At 37.6% G+C, this 22,058-nt stretch overlaps 1 protein-coding gene across 5 annotated transcripts in view; it reads left to right on the forward strand.

The window, feature by feature from the left end:
- LOC108697509 (collagen alpha-1(XIII) chain-like) overlaps positions 1 to 22,058 on the forward strand; it is a 201,843-nt gene that overhangs the window by 61,451 nt on the left and 118,334 nt on the right. For all 5 annotated transcript variants that reach the window (XM_041571115.1, XM_041571116.1, XM_041571117.1 and 2 more), the window contains exons 3-4: positions 12,567 to 12,611; positions 17,365 to 17,372. In XM_041571115.1, the coding sequence (XP_041427049.1) occupies positions 12,567 to 12,611; positions 17,365 to 17,372 (53 nt within the window). The remainder of the gene's footprint in view (positions 1 to 12,566; positions 12,612 to 17,364; positions 17,373 to 22,058) is intronic.

Here is a 22,058-nt window from a genome sequence, read left to right on the forward strand (position 1 = left end):
AATTATTAATAAAAACACATATTTATAAAGAACAACCATTCTGCAGCACTGCACAGTAAGTGGATATATAAAATAAATGTACTGGACTGCATAAAAAAAGCAACTGATAACCAGTACAGGAGGTAAAAAGGGCCCTGCCTGAAAGAGCTAACAATATAAAAAGCCTAAGGATGCCAAACATATACAGGTCTGCTGGTTAATGTGTTTTGATTAATTTTTTTGGGTTAAAAAATGATTTCTAATTTTTTTCAAGCAGCCTGTCATTGACATGCTATGGGAAAATTAAAGGGAAATTTGCTGAAATTCCATGATTTCTAATGGTTTCTGACAGTTCCCTAAGCCTAGCCTGCTCTCCTGCTGATCTCTTTGAGTACTTTGCTGAGTTGGCTGACTACTGTTACTTTGTATCAATAGCCATCTGTCCTCAACCTACATCCTCCAAACACCACAATTCCCTGCACACGTGATTTCAATAAGGAGCAGAACATCACATTGCAATGCATTGTGGGTTATGTAGTTCCTGCATGCTGTCTGTAAACTCAAAGCTCCAATCATGCTAATACAATCATCACTTAACCTCATGACATCCTTGCGGATTATGATAAACAGATTATGCTGATTGGAGCAACATTCCAGAGGATATATTGCCAAAGAAAGATCCTATTTACAATATATTCTGAATTGAGAAAGCCAGTTGGATGACTGGTGAAACATCTTTAAGGGAAAAAAAACACAGCAATTCCAGTTGATTTAACTTATTTCTACAGATATACCATGGCCTGGATGAATGAGAATCTTCACAAACATAGTGGGTCATTCATATGATTTAAACATTATTCTGTGTCCTTAGTATTTATCTAACTGTATAATGCTGTGGCCAGTGATTTACTCTGACTGAACTCCTCAGTACAATCAGACTGGCTGATTACATATACATGGTAAGGTTCATGGATTACCTGCAAATTACTTCCTTTTTTCTATGGTACATCAGTTTTATTGGTTCTGACCTTCATGCAAGTGGCTTTAAGTTATGCCATGCCTTTTCACTTTGGGAAAGTTGTGCTTCACTACATCACTATGTATTGGGAACATGTGCAGGCAGCTCTTCAAAGGGAAGTCTTCTTAGTTCATCTCATCTCTCTTGGGATTATTTACAATGAGTGTATAAACATGCAGTGACTGCCAAAGCAATGCAGAAACCTTCTAGGAAACTGGTGGGCAAAAGACAAAAGAAATTAAACACATACACAAAGCTTTTTTTAAGGTCAGGCGTTCTGCTACTGGCAGTGCACTTTGTAAGTGGATTTGCTCTGATCCAATAAGCAAAGATATTGGCTAATCAAAGCAGTAATATTACATTTTCTGCTATAGTATTACTAAAAATAATTTATCTAGATCAGATCACCCAAGATTTATCGATGACGTCTTCCGTCTGTGGGAGGGCACACCATAATGGCCTTTGTGTGACCCATACTTGTATACACAAACCATGATTTGTATTCAGTAAATGTAAACTATTGCTCTTGTATCTGCTCATAGTCATATCTTTCATCCTCTGTGGTCAAAGTGTAGCATCTCTGGTAACATTTTACTCACTACGAATGAAATTTAACCCTGGAGCTACAGTCATTCTCAACATGGTGCCCACAAGGAGTCCCTTGAAAAGGAGCAGCAGACGTGTGGCAAAAGATTCAAGTGCTAACATCATTTTGACCTGAGCGCCAGAAGTAATGCAATCCTAACTCTACAACTTGCATCCCATTCCCTACTACACACTTGCACAATTGTGTTCATGTGATGCATATCCCTATGAGGCCAAGATTATGCTTGAATTATGAGGAAAACATTGTATTATGGGTAAAAACATGGCAATTTACATAAATAAAAGACTTTTAGAGACACCTTAGAATCCTTGAGATGGTATTTGTAGGTCATCTGTTTTGGTTGGTAAAGGTTACTAGACCTGGGCAAAGTTTGTACCCATGATTTAAGTGCCCCACTTAAGTGTACAACTCTGCTAAAAATTAGCTGGAAAATAACAGACTCTTTATTCATAAAAGAGAAAGAATCAGAGGCTAAATTTGCTTCCGTAGTAAAGAAAGAAGGACAGGCCCATGAAATTGTAATCATAAGCCCTAATTTCCTCAAACAGGCAAAAATAAACTTATAGAAGAAGATGAAAAGCTGCAGCCTATTTGAAAGTTTCTCATCTTCATGATAGCAGGGTGGGAGGCCTGTGGAAATAATTTACATGTTATAAAAACTATTAGGATTGCGTCCCTGCCTTTGATATTTGTCAGTTTGTGACCTGGGCTGAACTGATGTCTGCCTAAATAGAAATAAAATTTCATTAGAGGAGCTGTCTTGCTGGCAGTGAAATAAATGCTGCAGGAAAGCTAGGCTGTCAACATTCTTAAGTCCTTCAGAGTATATTTTAGAATTGTGGAATAGCCTTGTTATGTTCCAGATTGTCTTCCAGATATTAAAAGTTATGTTATAGATAATAATTATGTGTGGCTGGATTATAGTTTTTATAAGAAATCATAAAAAGAAAGGTTGATTACATGGCTTTTATGGCAACAAAAGTCAGGGTAATCTTTAACACTTTTTTTGGGAAGTTAACTGGGACGTTAACCTGAGGATGAACCTAAAGTTTATTGTAAAGAGCAGTAATCTAAATGATTCTGCACTTGGTCTTTATTTAGCAGGGAAGTCTGTTATTCTTAAACAGTTGCTTGAGTGTCAGAATATAGGAGAATATTGCAATGCCTGCCAAGACACGTGCTATGAAAACAAGATGACTCTAGTCAGAGTTTGCAGGAAGTGTGGGCTGCCTTCCCTACCCCATGCCGCTTTTTCCTCTTTGCTTACATTCTTCTGTAGCATTTCCATTTTCAATATGAGTGACATTGAATGGGTGACTTAAATCAATTTAGCCCTTCACAGGGATGTCAAATAACCCCATGTAATCATATCCTGGATTTTTAAAAAAAACTAAGTCCGCTAAGTCAGCTTAGACCAGTCTAGAGCATGTGTTTTGAACCAGCAGAACGGAAGATGGGGAGCATCTTTGAAATTGCTAAAATTCCTGTGATCCCTCTAGGCTGGCACTGTGGCACAAACCCCCAAAACCTAATGTGCAGTATTTCTAGGTTTGTTAAGTTTTAGTTCTCCTTTAAAAGGCCTGTGGGTCTTCATGTCGGCTACACTGAAGCGCATCATGCGCATGCAAACAAATCTCATGAAGATAAGTGCTGTCTAACTGAAGTCATGCAGGGCAGATGCCATTGAAGTATAAGGCATCCTTATGCATTCAAGACATCCTAGTCCTATTGAATTCCATTCTGTGATGTTGTATTAATGTTAATTTTAATTGCATCATGTTACTGGCCCATAACATGCAAGAAGCTGCACTGCACTGATGTGGCTAGTAACTTTTCTTATCCATTTGCAGAAAACGGCTACAGAGAAAGTATCTAAATCAAATAACAGATACATCAACTGTCTCTTTTCCGTACCCCCTGGATCTCACTGTTTAGTTTCCCTTCCTGTGACTCTAGAATGAAGGTTATAGGTTACTTGAAAATATAATTTAGCCTGTATTCACAACAGGAGGTTTCCTCTGAAGGTGGAAGTTACACACACGGGCATATAGTATTTGCTAAACAAAACATTAAACTCATCCAAAAAGTGCCCGCTGTGTTCACAGCCCTGAGGTTTGTTTTTAAACTGGTTCCTGATGACTGCCGCAGTATGCAGCTATTTAGGTAACCTACAACCTAACAGGAGGATCGCTCTTGACTGTAGCATGTTATTTGCACCTGTCCTCATGACTTGGCTGTTTATGAAGTCTTAAAGGAGAAGGAAAGGCTTAAATTAAGTAAGCTTTATCAGAAAGGTCTATATAAATACACCAGTAAACCCTCAAAGTAATGCTGCTCTGAGTCCTCTGTCAAAAGAAACACATCATTTCTTTCCTTCTATTGTGTACACATAGGCTTCTGTATCAGATTCCCTGTTTTCAGCATAAACCTCCAGGGCTAGAGCTTGAACATGCTTAGTTTGCTCCCTCTCCCCTTTATCCTTCCTGCTGTAATCTGAGCCCAGAGCTATGAGGGAGCAGGGAGAGACTCAGGTTGGAAGTGATGTCACAAGCTAATATGGCAGCTGCTATCCTAAACAAACAGAGAGAGCTTCTAGGTATGGTAAAGCATTTTGCAGAACCTATAACCTATTGGCAATAAACTGCTTTTGTAGCTTTCTTTCTCCTTTAAGTACAGTAACATTAAAATCAATGTGTAAATAATTACACAGTGAAATATATACTGTATAATACACCCGTAACCTTTAAATAATTTAACTTTTATTATGCTGTAGAGAGTGATATTCAATTAAGACATTTTGCAATTGGTTTTAATTTTTTATTATATGTGTTTTTTGTAGTTATTTAGCTTATTATTCAGCAGCTCTCCAATTTGCAATAGGCTCCAAATCACCCTAGCAACCATGCATTGATTTGATACTGGAATATGAATATAAAGGGGACTGGATTGTATCCTTACAGGACATGTGGTGAACCACCCCTTTAACTACCCTGTACATCAACATAATTTTATAAATATATATATATATATATATATATATATATATATATATATAAAATCCAAAAAGGTAAGGTGCACACTGGGATCCTTTGTAGCTTTTTTAAAAAAGATAAATTTTATTCAATACATGTTAAAAGGAGGTCAACGTTTCGGTCTGTTCCTAAGACCTTTATCAAGACCAATAACACACTTAAAAACATTGTATCCATAAATAAGTAAAACCAATTAACACTCACCCAATCCCGTGCAGCCCCATGGGACATGTGATGCAGGCTCCACCCCAGCCGGGGGTTAAACCAAACACCACCTGAACCATATAGAAAGGAAGAGAGCATGAGGAGACACTTTCATTAGTATTTACATAGTTGCAACAAATGTAACAAATATTGTGCAAACAGGAATGTTGCAAAATAAACACAGTTACCTTATCAAATATTAATGTACATCTTATTTTGTGTTATCTTTGTTTCAGAAAGCACAAGAAGGAGCAGTGCTCATTTAACCCTGTCAGTACCATAGTATTAAGCTTTTTATTCCAAAACACTTCTCTCTGGACAAGCATTTTGGATCTATCTCCCCCTCTTCTAGGGGGAGGAACATGGTCAATGGCAATATAGCGTAAAGTAGGTAACCTGTGCCCAACTTGAAGAAAATGATTTGCCACAGGTTTATTCGTACTACCATCACGAAACGCTGTACTAATTGCGGATCGATGTCCATCCATCCTTAACCGCAATGTTTGGACAGTTTTACCTATATATGACAGCCAACACGGACAAGTAATCATATAGATTACATGGGTTGTAGTACAGGTGATGTGGTGTTTTATCAGAAACCGCTTACCGGTATGGGGATGTAAAAAGCTATTCCCTGGTGTCATAAACCTGCACGAAGTACAGCTTGGGCATTTAAAACATCCAGGTAAATCACTTTGAAGCCAGGTCTCCTGTCTAGTTTGATAGCACCTGACTGGATCACTTTTAACCAAAAGATCCCTTAGATTAGTGCCCCTCTGATAACAATTCATAAGTTTATCTGGTATATATATACCTCAAAAATGAGAGCTTAAATCCCATAGCCAGGATTACTGGGAATGAGCTTGATCTGGGTCGTCAGATCCAAATATAGTCAATGCAAATTAGATTGCATTAGCAGGAAAATTGTAGCACAAATCATGTGTTAAAGTCAACTGGATCATCTATTGTGGGGCTTACCCAAGAAGCCCAGTCCTGGCGATCCTGGATAAATGACCTCTTTTTCCAGTTACTAAAGCAGCCATATGAAGCCATGTCATAAGCTCTGTTGAACAGTGGCTCCAAGCCTGACATAATGGGGCAGATTTATCAAGGGTCGAATAGTCAATTCAAATTCTAATTTTTGAGTTTAAAAATTCACACATTCACTAAACTCCACGGATGATCTTTATGAACAATATAAAGCTACTAGTATAAGGCATGCTTGTAGTTGAATACATGTTGTAATATGTTGAACTTATTATGTGTTAAAATGGTTAAAATGCAAACCAATAAAACAATAAAAAAATTCACACATTCAAATTTTACCTCGACCATGGAAACAGTCCTAATTCGAATATTTGCTACCTAAAACCTGCTGAGTTCATATACAAGTCAATGGCAGAGGTCCGCTGAGCCATTTGGAGATGTTAATAGCCTTCCTATTTTTTGTGACAAAAATTTGATTCGTAAGAATCGAATATGATTCGAATTTTCAAGTCAGAACCATTAGATTGAATTTTAGCCATTCAAATTTTTTCTTAAATAACCTCCCAGTTGAACTGTGAGTATATTTGAATGAAAAAAAGTTCACATGGATTCGAAATTTGACCTTTGATAAATGGGCCTCATTGAGTCAGAAATGAAACTACTTTGGTCTTGCTATACCTTAATAAGCGGCTTTTAAGAAAAAGAGAAAAAGGTCATTTGAAAAATAGCCTTGGCTAATTTGATGATTGCTGACTTAGCTTTCACAATGATATTTCATAGTGACATGTGCCAGCATCCAAACAGCAAGCACCTAGAACATTTCCCTCCTGCTGGGCTTAGAGAATTTTGACATGAGGCAGATTCGAAGGCAGGGTTACACTTAAAATCATAAGCAGCTCTAAAGTAATTCTGAAGCAGAAAGAGTAAACAAGCTGCTCCTTGCTGGATCCATAGATGGATATTTTAGATTGTTTCCCAGTCCTGTGATTACTGTAGAAATAACTGCTTTCACATTGAAATCTCTCCTTAGCCACCAAAAGACACAGGCTCCTTATTGAAGAATTCACACCTTTACAACATACTCCCCTTGCATTTGCTAATCCTTTCGGCTACAGTATCACAGCAACAGAACCCAGCTGTGATCTGTTTTGTACATAGTTTTTAAACCACTGGATTACAGTTTGTTATTAAGCCTAATGTCATGTGGGATACTTTTCCATGATGTTTATATCACTCCCAGTGAACGGCACAAAAATTTGAATAGTCTTTCTATGAACAAGTCAAAATAGGTTTCATTCCTTCCAGCTGAATTGGCAACCCAATGAAGTAATATTATTAGGGATGCACCAAAGCCAGAATTACTGTATGTTCTGATATTCAGCTGAATCCAAATGGTGCAAAATATTTTAGCATTTGATGGAATCCTGAATTGGATCCTAGACCGGTACATCCATAATAATGTTACTACATGTTCAGCAAAAATTAATTTGAATCTGAACTCTGAATAACTTAACATGACAAGGTTTTAAACCAAATGTAAACATTTTACATTTTTTTCCGAAATTTATTATTTTTCCCACTTATGCACATCGATTTAGAATTTGGTGTAAGATTCCATATTTGCCTGAATCCAAAACGTATGGCTATGTTGCATCCATCAATAATAGACCCAATAAACTGTAATTTTAAAGTTTATGAAAATGGATGCTGATATCAGGGTAAGCTGAAAATTGCAAAAATCAGACATAAGCTTCCATGCACTTTGCACCCCAGATCTGCACAAATGCTTGCACTCCAGGTATGCACTCCTGCATATCATATTTTGTGTAGAGCACAGGAAGGCCACAGATGCAAGTACTTATTGTATGAGCACTAAGGGCCTCGATTTGAGTTCCAGCATTTGTGTAAATTACCCCTTAAACAAGTAGGAATTGGTGCTGGCAATGAATTTATATCCTGTATGAATTATTGCAAATAAAAATGGATGGCAGTCCAATTTGAGGTGGTTTTGTAGTTCTAACATGTGACAATTGTTTTGCCATATGGAACAATAAAGTGTTTAAACCTCCACTGTTTGTGCAAATCCTCTTATTAAAAAAACACAAAATTAGTTTGGATTCAAACTATAAATTTTGAGATACCTGACATAGACTAACATTTAAACATTGAAACTGCCTATTAATTCAGTCGAAGAGCTACTTAAGGCACTTTATTTATCTAAACAAATGTTGGCAGACTTTCGAATACATTATTTATGACTGAATTTATGTTTTTAAAAAGATTCATTTGTCACCTTCAGTTGGCTCTGGCTGTATCTTATACACATTCAAAATATACTGGGTAAGTAATTTTCAGGAAAAGCAATTTAAACCCAACCAAAGGGGAATGGCTGACACAAAATTATAAAAATGAGAGGATATATGGGATGGCAGTGTCAGTAACAGGAGGGTGTAACCAGGTGAAAATGAAAAGATGGAAGGCCGTTACAAGTCATCTATCTATCCTCTGCAGCAAATGTATCTCTGAAATCACAATCAAGAAACCCTGAGTAAAATGTTTTGCCCTGCAGCAAGACTTGATTAAATTAATAAAACTGAGATGTTAGTTTTATATGTCCTCACGCCTATATATTCTTTATTATTTTATTTATCGAACCCCATGATTGGTTCATGCGTTCTTGAGCCGGCACCAGCATTACTTAAAAAAAATGACTGGCTTCATGCTAGAGAACATGCCATCCTAAGGGCTCTTGCACAGGTGCATTTTTACAAGCGTTCCAGTGCAGTTCATTTTTTGCACCACTTGGGAGCATATGTGAGTTAACAGAACCCATTGTTTTCTACTGTGCCATACCCACTGCCCTACACTGAACCACCAGACTCAGGTGAGATGCAACAAGAATCATGTGTAAGAGTCCTTAGGCTGGCTTATTTTCTTGTAAATTTTAAAGGGATACTGTCATGGGAAAAAAAAAAAATTCAAAATGAATCAGTTAATAATGCTGCTCCAGCAGAATTCTGCACTGAAATCCATTTCTCAAAAGAGCAAACAGATTTTTTTATAATCAATTTTGAAATCTGACATGGGGCTAGACATATTGTCAGTTTCCCAGCTGCCCCAAGTCATTTGATTTGTGCTCTGATAAACTTCAATCACTCAGATCCTGATCGTGAGACCACAATCTTCTCAGAACGATCGTATGATAATTTACCATCAACTAAAAAGACCAATTTGCCAGGGAAAAAAACCTGGCCGATCAATTTCCTGACAGATGTCGGCCGAAAAATCGTAAGATGTACGATCGTTCGAATCCCACTAACCGCACGATAATTTCAAAGGATTAGTCGGGCTTCCCTAAAATCAGTTGTTCGGCAAGAAGAATTGTGAGCTTAAGAGTGATATCACCCCCTCCCTTTTTCTCTCCAGCAGCCAAACAAAAGAACAATGGGAAGGTAACCAGATAGCAGCTCCCTAACACAAGATAGATCTAAGAACAGCACTCAGTAGTAAAAACCCATGTCCCACTGAGACACTATCAGTTACATTGAGAAGGCAAAACAGCAGCCTGCCAGAAAGCACATGACTGGGAGCAGCTGGGAAATTGACAAAATGTCTAGCCCCATGTCAGATTTCGAAATTGAATATAAAAAAATCTGTTTGCTCTTTTGAGAAATGGATTTCAGTGCAGAATTCTGCTGGAGTAGCACTATTAACCGATGCGTTTTGAAAAAAAAAACATGTTTTCCGATGACAGGATCCCTTTAAGTAAATTTCATGTAATATTTGTTGATTTCCAATTCAATTGTTCTTACGGAAACCCTACGTTTTCTTTTTATGTCGTTGTTGAAATAATAACATTGGCCATAACTAGTTTTTATAAGAATCATGGATTTGCTATTGAGTGATATTACATCTCAAAGAGCTGGCAGAACTGATGCACAATAGTCTTGTTTTGTGAAGAGAATAGCAGGTTCCATATCACTGTTAGCTTTTATGTACCTGATGCAAGTAAAGTTCTCCTTTCACATAATTTTAATTTTTTTTAATAATCATAGCTGGAAGACAAATTCCAATAAATGTTTGTATGAATGCATCATAACTTAGAATGTTAATATATCGTATATAGCTTTACATCTGTACCTTCGTTCAGCTTCCTTGTAATGGAAAAGCTGAGACTGAAATGGCTGATTGTTCCTTGGCAGCACATTTTGCGCATTTTAACAAAAGATAGCATTTAAAGCATAAAAAATATTTAGTTTAAACTCCTCTGCAAGCTCCAAAATGCATAATGAATTCACAGTGTTTTAGCCATTAACTGTTTAGAGCCAGTTCACGTGACAGTAGCTTATAATTTTTTTACTGTTGATGTGCTAATGGAAAGGCTTTCGTAGTCACAAGTTGATAAAATAACCATGGGGAATGGTCCACAATAAATAAATGCCATCTTTTTTGCTTGGGGAAAACAGGCAGGGGGTGGGCCGGGTGTTGTGTTGACGTTGGGGGGACAGGTGACATAGGGGATTGCCCGGTTGATGTCAGGGGCGGGCTGGATGACATCTAGGGTGGGCAGTGATGATAGAGTTTCCTAGTTTGGAAATCCGGACAGGCCCCCGGGCAGGCCTTCCAAAAACCAGGCTGTCCGTGTGAAATCCAGACCGGTGGCAACCCTAACGGGCTCCTACTTAAGCGGTTTTTATTTTTTGACTGATGTCTCAGTACATTTATCTTCATGGTAATTAAGCTACATAAATCCATTTTAGTTCTCATTGAACCAAAAGTCATCACATTATAGAAATATTCAAATCAAACTATCAAACAGTGAAAGAATGCAAATTATTTAAACACTGCTACACATTTCCATAGTATTATAACTAGTATAGAATATTACAACAAATTCCTTTATTATTCAAATGTAATACGTGTTAACCTATATTCCCCAAGAAATATCCTGAAAATACCATATTATATACATTTTGGTATATCTATATTTATTCATATATAAAATACAGATTTGTTTTCTCTACTTTGGGCATTACATGATTTAGTGTATCTGTTTTATGAGTTACTTCTGCCAATGCCACCTACTTGTCTTCATACCAGCGGGCAGCAGGTGGAAATTCCTATAAAGCTTTGAGATCATGTTACTGTGTTGCTCATGCATCAGATGAACAAATGTACCAATCTCATTGCAGTAAAACTGACTTGCAAAAGATCCAAAAACAAACCTAATATATATTTTATAACTAAACAAGATGGTTTTAATAGAGGTAGGCATTAATATAAGAGGGAAGGGTCATGGGGTGCTTAGTTTGCTATGGTACAAACTACTTGAAGTCTAGTTAATTTCCTTTTACGATCTGCATGCTATTTTCTTATTATTTCTGTTGTTTAAGTGCAAGACTTACAAGTAGTGAGTGGCTTGTATATACATAATGGATATATCAGAGATTATTGTACTTTATAAAGCAACACAGCCCTGTACCAAGAGACTGATTAGTATTCATTACTGAGATGGCTTCTGACATATAATGCTGGAAGAAATTATACATTTTTATTACTGTTATCATTGTGATTGCCTAAGAAAGGGAACAACAATTATAAAATGCATATGATTGTTTATGGGGCATAGGGCTTTTACAAACAGATTTATATTTTGTATTTATTTAGCCCACACCTGTGTCTAGGAATAAAATCAGTGCAAGAATTACATATGCAGAAGCAGCTGTACACCCCTTTCTGGTCACTTCATTGGAACTTGATTATAGCACTGCATGTAGCCTAGTCATTCCGAACCTTTTCCAAGGCCCTAGTAGTCTCCTATATTATTATGACCCCCTGATTAATTTCGTTGTGTTGATAACATACTTCCATCCAGGCCCGGACTGGCAATCTGTGGGTTCTGGCAAATGCCAGAGGGGTTGCTATAAGGTGCCATAGAAAGTCATTATTTAGTGGGCTGGTGGGGCTGTTTGGGCCTTTTTGTACCTAAAATGTCAGGGCCTATTTTAATTCTCAGTCCGGACCTGCTTCCATCAGTCTATTATATCTAAATGCATTGCGTTATTATTGCTTCTCCAAATCATACAAAGTGAGAGGGAGTTTATGGCATTCTTAAATATATTAGGGTGCAATGTTTGCTTCCTTTCCAGTCAACCATAGAAACCTCTCAGCAAGTAGAACTGATTTTCTTTGCAAAGCAGTGGGCTAATAGACCTGGAAAATGCTGGTCAATAAAATGTCTGATGTTCTAGAATGAAATTTTTGGACTTTGTGGAAACGTTTATTATCTGGTGTTCCTGACACAAATTCTTTTAAACTAAACTACAATATTTGGCATAGTCCAAGTGAAATCAGGACATGTGGCATGTATGCAGTCCCCATTTAGTGAATGCAGCTTTCCATAATTCGCCATTGCATCCTAATGCTACTCTGTTATTAAAAATTCACAGCTCTTGAATGTTTATGGCTGCTCGGCTTGCTCTTGTTTTTGATTTCTTCTCATATTGTTTACTGCATGAGCAAATAACATGGTTTAGAAAATTATGCTTAGAACATCATATAAATATATCAGTTGGTGTTTTAAAAATTTGGCTGCCAAGTTTGTGGAATGTATGCTTTATACAAAGGGTGACTGAGAAAGAATTGAATAAAGTGGCAATGCAGTTCAAGGTGGTAAAACACAATCTCCCTAAAATATTTGATGACTTTCTACCTAACCAATTGAATTTCTTCAACATAGGGCCTCCTGGAACAAGGGGCAGGAGAGGACAAAATGGGCAGACAGGTACTGTATTTTTGCCTGAAAATATTCAACAGCTTATTTCAATGGAGCAGTGCTGTATATATTGTGTTAAGACTTTATATGCAACTGCTATGAATGTATATGAAACTTGTTAATTACTTTAATTGTAGAGTAATGGTCGAAAAACTGGCTTTCTGAGTGATATACAATACACTTTATATAATGGCACTATAAAAAGCAAATTAATAATATTATAGGGGTTATAAATGAAAATTTGAATAGAATAGTACAATTGTGAAACGAGATCCCCTAATCTTTATATTGGAAAATAAAATCCCAAAACTGTTGTTAATCATACCCTGACAGTGGCTAGGGGGTTAAGAACTGGAAATCACAGATACCCCCAGCAGAAACTGAATTATTAGATATATAAAAAATGTACGTGGAATGGACTACTTAACAGCATTGAAACATGATAATAAAAGGTAAATAACTGTATAAGAAATATCCAATATATATGCAATAAAACAAGTTTTCTTATATGCAGTAACCCATAGCAACAAATAAGATGTTTTATTGCTTTTATTCATATAATCAGTAAACACTACTTGCCCATTGGCTTCTTATGGTTACTCCACCAAGACAACAGCAGTATGGGTCATTTTCAATTCCTAGGGACTGCAAGAGTGTGTCCCTTTAATGCTCACACATGGAGCACTTCTGATTGGAGGAAATGGCTAAAGTATGCATTTTTCACTGAATAACAAATCCAGCTCAAGGTGCACATAATCAGGTGGTAAAGACAGGGCACCAATGCAACCTTTGTCACTTCCAAACTTGTATGTCTGAATGACACAAGTTAGGGGACAGGTAGGGGCCAGGACGAGGAATGACTGCAAACCAAACACACACCCCCCCTCTCATAAATGCAACACTGCCAGAGACAGGCAAGCATTTTATTTAAAGGAGAACAAAATGGATACTGTCATGGTAAAACGTGTTTTTAAACAAAAAAAAAAAAACAAACTCCAGCAGAATTTTGCAAGGAAATCCATTTCTCAAAAGAGAAAACAGATTTTTTTATATTTAATTTTGAAATCTGACATGGAGCTAGACATATTGTCAGTTTTCCAGCTGCGCCCAGTCATGTGACTTGTGCTCTGATAAACATCAGTCACTTTTTACTGCAGTACTGCAAGTTGGAGTGATATCACCCCCTCCCTTTCCCCCCAGCAGCTTAACAAAAGAACAATGGGAAGGTAACCAGTTAACAGCACCCTAAAGCTGGCCACAGATGCAAAGATCAAACGATCGGACGACCCAATCTCCTGACCTGCCACTTACCATTCAGATCAAATAAAGTAGTAAAAGAACAGATCAGACGATGTTCTGCCCCTGACAGCAATCGTACGAAAGTTTATGCCCGAAAAAACTGGCGTCAGTCTCCCACTGAAAATCGAACGATCAGCAATACATGCAGAGATATTATCGGCAGCCGACAGAAATCTTTTAACCTGTCGATCAACCAAACGACCGTTATCCGCCGGACGAAAAATGTCGGGACTCTCCACACACAGTCCGAAAATCGTACGAATCCTTGCTTCGTACGATCGGATCTTTGCGTCTACGGCCAGCTTAACACAAGATAACAGCTCCCTGGTAGATCTAAGAACAGCACTCAATAGTAAAAATCCAAGTCTCACTGAGACACATTCAGTTACATTGAGTTGGAGAAGCAACAGCCTGCCAAAAAGCAGTTCCATCCTTAAGTGCTAGCACTGAAAGCACATGCTATATATATATATATATATATATATATATATATATATATATATATATATATATATATATATATATATATATATATATATATATATATATACATATAGTCATATGATTCACCGGCACTCACCATCAATTGATCAAATCCCGGATGCTCCTCGAAAGGAAGCAAATAGATACAGTTAGGAGCACTCACGGGTGTAGTGATAAAGAAGTATCTTTTATTGGAGTGTAACACACCCGTGAGTGCTCCTAACTGTATCTATATATACATATATATATATATTTTTAATGTTGTTATTATATATATATTTTTTTTTTTGTTTGTTTGTTTGTTTTTTTTAATGTCAGAAGTATGTGCAGATAGGAGACAATGGGCAGGTTTACTAAAGGGCAAATTGGGCGTCGCTAGCGTAAAGGACAATCTTCTAGTGAAAGAGACAGTCGCTAGAGCAGTTTCGCACCCTATCGCCAGGTCGATTCTTGCTCAGGCAAACAATGTTACTCGGCAAATTCACTAAAGTGCGGATTTTACAGAACATTTCCTCTTTTGCCAGAGTTTCCTTCACCACCTTAGACCAGGCAAAGTGATAAGATGAAGCTTCATCTTCCTCAATCTTATGTCAGTGGCATCATATCTTGTATGCTGAAAATGTATAAAAGTGGTAAAAAACGCTGGTGTTTTTTCATTTTTTAAAGCAGGATTGCCTTCAAAAGTCCTGAATAGTAAAGATATTTGTGTCAACATTTTTTTCCAACCAGTTGAGGGGTATGCCACATTTGTTTTAAGGTGGGCTCATGTCTAGGGCATTAGAGGATCTCTTTAGTCTTTATTTTGCTTTTTCGGAAATTTGTAATAATAAGTGGCCACTTCAAGCTACCTGCCCTATTCAAATTGAACTAAGTGTAAGAGTACTAATGAAGTTTCGCTAGGCAGAATTGAAAGTTAGAGAAAGATCGAAACTGCTGAGACGCAACTTTAGATTTTAGTGAATTATCGTTGTAATGACTAATTTACGCCTGGTGAAGTGGCGTGAAGTATGGCAGAGCATTCACTGGTGCGAATTTGCCTTTTAGTGAATTTGCTGCAAGGGCAAAGTTTAAAATGCTACTTTGGAAGCAAAACTGAGCATACATTGAAGCTATTCAAAAAAGTTTTTTGTGTCCATACATGCACCAGTGTGCCCACACATTGCTTTGATCAAAGGCTTGGAATTGCATGCACGAACATTAGGGAACCCCCAGCCTGGATGTTGCAGTAATTCCAGGGTTCCCATAGTGGGTTGAGTCAATAGTTACAACTGACTGATTCGAAAGCTGTTATTCATGGAGTGGTTCAGACATGACACTAGTTAACACAAATACAGAAGAAATAGCAAATTCTAAAATATGAGCACAATTTACTGAAGTGCACCCTACTTTGCTTGTTTATTGGTGCATTACTTGCAAGTAGTGGCAGCCTCATCAGAACTGGAACTATGGGATAAAATGGGGTTAAAAATATGGTAGGTTACTTCCAAAAATTACATCTTGTATTTTGCATTCTCTCTTCCTCTTTAGGGCTCTCCTATTCTTCTGCTTCTGTTTGTAATGTGTCAATGGAAAGAATATGTACGGCACACATTGCAGTGTTACTAATTAGAGAGAGGAGCTTTTACACTTGAAGCTTTTTATCTGATATGGATTTCCAAGCTTGGAAAACACGTCATATCAGTTATCGGATATCGGATATCAGTGTTGTCCATCATCTTTAGTGGGCAGGACCTTTTACTTTTTATTTTTTTAGAAGCCGTGTCAGCAAATCTAAGATAGGCAGTCTAAGTTCTTAAATCTGCCGTCTGACCTGACATGGCTGCTCTAGAGGTAGGTGGCTAGCAACAATGGCTACATTGAATATTAACTGCAGGCTATTAAAATCTTCTCCTACATTTGGACAGGTATTTAAGGTATCTGTTGTATGCCATGTTGGTATTACAGTGACAAAAGAACAGATATTGTCTGTGCTCACACATACTGTATCAGTATATTAAAATATTTTTGTTCATAATGCTACTAAATTGCATTTCCCTTTAAACAAACAGGGATTGTGTGTCCATATATTGTCATGAATTTAAACATTCCAACTGTGTCATAGTTGTGCTTGCTCTGGCCACTCCTTTACTAGGATTCAGACAAATACTTAACTGGCGTTAACTATGCTAAAGTCTAGGAGAAAATTTAAATTGCATTCATTTTCATAGAGACTGTAAAATCTCGACTGTTTTAAAGATCTCGGAAAAATGATTGACTGCTGGAAGTAAGCTTTCAAATGATTTCTATTTTTTTCTTTTTATTGGAAAACTCAAACTCCAATATATACCCAACTTTATGTGATTTACTTGAATTGCTGCAAAACTCTCTCTAGTGTTTATATAAAAACCCATTAAGATGACCAAATTCTAAAAATAGTATTGGGAACCCAAATCCAAGTGAACCCATTACTTGTTTTTTTCCAAGGTTAAAAGTCCCAGGTTAATGGACATCACAGAGATCACCTGAAGTTGTGAATGCTTTGGAAATACAACAAGGAACTGGCCGCTGCATCTGCAACTAAGACCAAAAAAGGGAATATTTGAGCAAATTATGCCTGATGCCTTTCCAGAACTATGTCTTTATACCTGACAGTCTGACTCCTGCTCCACTTGGCAGTAGTGGGCAACAGTCTGCTGTCAACCATTGCTAATGGGTACAGTAGCTTGAGCTGCTGTACAGCTACAAGCCTGATGCTAGTGTAATCTCAGGCAAACTAGGTAGTCTCAAGCAAACATTACTCCAACATATCACTGACCTCGTGCTATGCGTGAATTTGACAGAATTTCTTTCATCCCTATACACTAATGTGTGCATATCTGCGGAAATCTAGGAGACACGCACTGTTTGAGGGTAGAATATGAATATGAGAGGAATATGAATATGTTTTTACATTTTACCAAAATGTACAATTACTTACCTTGTTTTTTTCTTCTCTTCACAGGACCACCTGTAAGTAGCTTTCATGATTCCATCTGGTTCTGCTGTGTTCCTGTCGGTAAAGGGTTTAAAGGGGGTCTGAAGTGGATTTGTGAGACTGTCTATCTAATCTCAGTCTTAAATATGAACTACAAAAAAAAACACTTTGTAAACACATGGGGCAAATTCACTAAGCGCCGAAGCGCCGAACGCTAGCGTTAATTCGCTAGTGTTTGGCATTTTCGTTACTGCGCAAATTCACTAACGAACGCTGGCGTAGTTTCGCTAGTGTTACTTCGCACCCTTATGCCTGGCGAATTTTCACTAGCGACGTAACTACGCAAATTCACTAACTTGCGCAGTGTACTGAACGCTACCTTTTACGCTAGACTTCCTTCGCCACCTCAGACCTGGCGAAGCGCAATAGAGTAGATAGGGATTGTTTCAAAAAAAGTCAAAATTTTTTCTAAGTCCCAAAAAACGCTGGCGTGTTTTCTACATTATGGGTGATAGGCTGAAAAAGATGGAAAATTTTTTGGGGCTCCCCTCCTTCCCCCCTACATTTCCCGACTCATGGCAACTTACCTAGACAGTGGGCACATGTGTAGGGCAAAATAAAAATTTTATTTGATGATTTGAAGGTTTTCTAGGCATTTGTAGTGCTGATACGTATTCCTCCATTGAAATTTGAATTTGGCGCCGTATGCAAATTAGCCTTCACTAGCGTAACTTCGCAACCTTACGCTACCCCTGAGTGCAACTTCGGATTTTAGTGAATTTGTGGAGCGCTGGCGAAACTACGCCTGGCGAAGTGCGGCGAAGTTGCGCCTGGCGCAACTTCGCATCTTAGTGAATTTGCCCCATAGTACTTCAGTTGAGGCCAATGCCACTTTGAGAATTATCAGCACCAATGCAACACTACAGTTCTTGTGACAACAAGGGATGCACAGAATCCAAGATTCGGATAGGGATTCAGTTAAGATTTGACCTTTCTTCTGCAGGAAGCAGCTGAATACAAATGCCTGGCCAAGCTAAAACCAAAAATGTGTGACTTTTAATCACACAATCAAAGAAGTCAAAACATTTTAACTGCACGTGCAGCATGCGATTTTCTCTCCACTCGTTACCCTTATTTTCATCTGAAAATTAGGGTTCAGATTCAGTTCAGTATTTGGCCCAATCATTAACAAAGGATTCGAGATTTGGCCGTATCCTAAAATAGTGGATCCAGTGCAACCCCAACCCCAAGATATCTGCAATCATTATTTCACCATACAAGTAGCAGCTCAGAAGTACATGTTATGTGCAAGTTGGGCCTGAAGCTTTTAGACCATTCCATGATAAGTAGATGTAACCAGAACTTCTTATGTGCTGGCTGGATGACATTTCTCAGTTATTATCTGGGAAATCTTTGATGAATTATGAGGGTATTTAATAGTTGCTGAGATTTCATCCAATGTAATATTAACCAGCTGACAATTAAGTCAGCGACCTTTAACCACATGAACATACCAACATGTTGGCATTCAAATAATTTATTGTTTAAGGGATGATTGAAGCAAATCTTTGTTATGTGTTTGTATTTTTAATATCACACTAGTCTCCAAGTCTCTGGTCAAGTAAACAAATCTGGCTGCAAGTCTAGTCTAAAAGAAACATGTTACAGGGCAAGAACACAATGGCAACTCAACAATCATATCCTAGTTTACTGGCATTCACTCCACTTGTGAGTGCTGGAATAGAGAGGCACTGAACACAAACAGCCAATTCGAAAACCATCCAGCATTAAAATAACAAAGCATATGACATACAAAGTTAGATAAATGCATTTATAAATCGATTCATGCTGAAAAGTGAATGTTCTTTTTAACCTGCTCAGTATTTATGCAAAGTAGCCTGAAATATCATTGGTAAAACTGTGACACTTTTACATTGCTGCTTCTAATTGGTGATATTTGCTTTTTTTTCTTTCATTATTCATTTGATTCTAATTACTAATGACTATCCATTGTTCTGGGTCGGTGAACAATTCTGTGAACTCATTCTTGAGATGAGCAATAGTTCATCACCTAGGCTTTCCAATGGATTAATCTGATTTTAAATTTTCATTTGTGTTGCAGTTCCCCTTTAAACAAACTAAATGCATTTTAAAAAAAAAGGTTTAAACATTCTTTCAGAGCACCCTTGCTCACTATGCAACTATTCTATCCTAGAAAACATTGCCTAGTAACCAAGCTTCCCATATATCTCAATGCTGTCCAATTTATTACATGCAGTCAGTTGATTGTTTCAAATACAGCATGTTGGAGGACCGGATTATATTGAAATGATGATGTCATACAATGAAGTCAATGAAGCTGTAGAGCAGACTGAGCCCATAAAAAAGTTTTGGAGGGCCACATCTGACCCCCGGGCCTCCGATTGGACAGCCCTGCATCCAACTATCCTGTCTCCCCTACTCTCTCTCACTCACCCATGGAACAAACATTGCCACCCCTGCCTCTCCTCCAATCCTAGACAACTATTTTTCAGGAGTCTCCCTGATATAATCCCTCTCACCTGGTCACCTATCACAACAGGCTCTTCATCCACCTGAATCATAAATTAACCTACCATTGAAAATCATATTATTGTCAACTGAAATCTTGTGAAGCAGTGCAGCAGGGAGCATGTTGTGGGACAGGGAATTGGGTAGGGTCAGAATGGGACCAGGTGGAGCCAAGATGCAACAGGATCACATTTGATCCAGGCTGGCATCTTTTTTTTGCCTACTCCCCTCCTGACCAGCCTTCAGGCCTGCATGCTCATTCTGCGCCATTGATTTAGCTGTTCTGCATCCCCCTTTCTGTGGCAGTAAAGGTAGGGGGCAGAGAGAAGGGTAGATCTGTTTGCAGGCAGACTAGAGCGAATAATTGGCAATTGGATAATTTGAGAATTGTGCAGGCAAGAGAAGTTCAATGCAAGACATCTTAGGGGGCAACATGAGGGAAGATTGTTTTACTTGTAGAAGAAAGAGAGACTTAACTCTGGCACCATTTAAACATTGGTTGGGCAAGAGGAGGGAAGTAGTGATTAGCAAATCTGACCCATCTTGCTTTGCTGAAAATTTGTGAAATTCGCTGAAATGCATTGAAGTCTATGGGCGACAATTTTTTTTGACACACAGCAAAACTTGAGGAAAAATTTTGCTCATCTCTAATGGGGAGACTTGCTTCTTAGAAATAAGCCTATGTAACATTATTGCACGCAGCACAGCAATGCCTTTCTGTCAGGGCATGGGCTGGGCAAGCTTAAGATGTGAATACTTTCTCTTTTCTACAATGGAGCTATTGGGGCTGGGAGCTGCAACAACCAGAGCAGAAACTGATAATATTTATATATAAAAGCATACAAAAATAAAAGCAGTTGGGAATATGATGTAGAGATACATCCCAATATTTAAAATGTGGGGCATTTAGGACACCACCCATTCTGGCCACATCTGGTAACATTCAGACACCCCCTATCTATCCAATATCCAATATTCTAGTATGCCCAACCTCTGTCTCTTCTAAATCAGGATACTGTAATTGTAGTTCCTGTGTAATTTGTTGATATCACAACCACGTTTCCCTTCTAGCTAATGTACTTTTCTAAAATGTTTTTGTTTGTTTTATTGTTGTTTCAGGGTCCCATTGGACGGCCTGGTCTTCCGCTAAATAAATAGTTTTTTTCTCATTGTTAGTAGTATTAAAAGGATATGATGGATATTTATCTATTTTTATATGTATATGCAGTTACTAGTACATGTTTTTTTGTGGCTGTCTATGCCAGTTATGCACATTTTATTATTTGTGTATGGATGTTTGTAATAAATAGTACACCATTTTCTAAGGTCTAGTAACCTTTAGCATCCAATGAGATGTTTGCTTACAAACATGCTACCTGCTAATTGGTTGCTATGAATTACTAGACCTGTAGAAAATTTTGCAACTTTCTTACCCCATTGGACTCTTCCTTTAAGGAAGATAAATGAGGAGTCCCTATGGTTCCACACAGAATTTAGTGAATCTGACTACTTTTCTAAGGGCATGGACACATGTGGTTTTACAGCGATATAAGGGGCATCGTTTTTAAAAAGGCTGACCGCTGCTTTAAACTGCTAACCTAGTGTGCCATTGCCTACGCTTGAAACCACTTAGCGTATTTACGCGTTACCTTGCCGTAAAAACGTCGTAATACTGCATGTGTGTCCATTCCCATATCATCTTATAGCTGTTTTTGCAAGCTGCATGTATGCCACAAATAAAAAACGAAAACTACAACATATAAAGTTAAGGTTTACTTTAAGAGATACAGTATGTGACACAAATAATTAGATATTGAATAATTTATAAAAAATATATTATTTCAGTAGTGGTCTGGATATAATGTACTTAACAATCTTTGCAAAGAGGCATCAGGGCCAATTATAACTGCTTTTAAAAAAAAATGGATAAATCCAGTGTATCTAGCTTTTGAATCCTGAGTGAAATTTGGCCAAATTTAAGATAAACATGTGTATAGTTATTAAAGGACACATTCATTTTGCCTTATAAAAGAAAACATAATTCTAAGAAACTTTGCAATATACATGTATTACACATTTTCTATGGTTTTTAAGTTATTTGTATTTGTATTGCTATCGAAAGCAGTGTTTGAAACTTTCTATTCTCTGTAACACAAGACAACGGTTTGACA

This window comes from Xenopus laevis, chromosome 7S (genome assembly GCF_017654675.1).
Source record: "Xenopus laevis strain J_2021 chromosome 7S, Xenopus_laevis_v10.1, whole genome shotgun sequence".
Taxonomy (NCBI): domain Eukaryota; kingdom Metazoa; phylum Chordata; class Amphibia; order Anura; family Pipidae; genus Xenopus; species Xenopus laevis.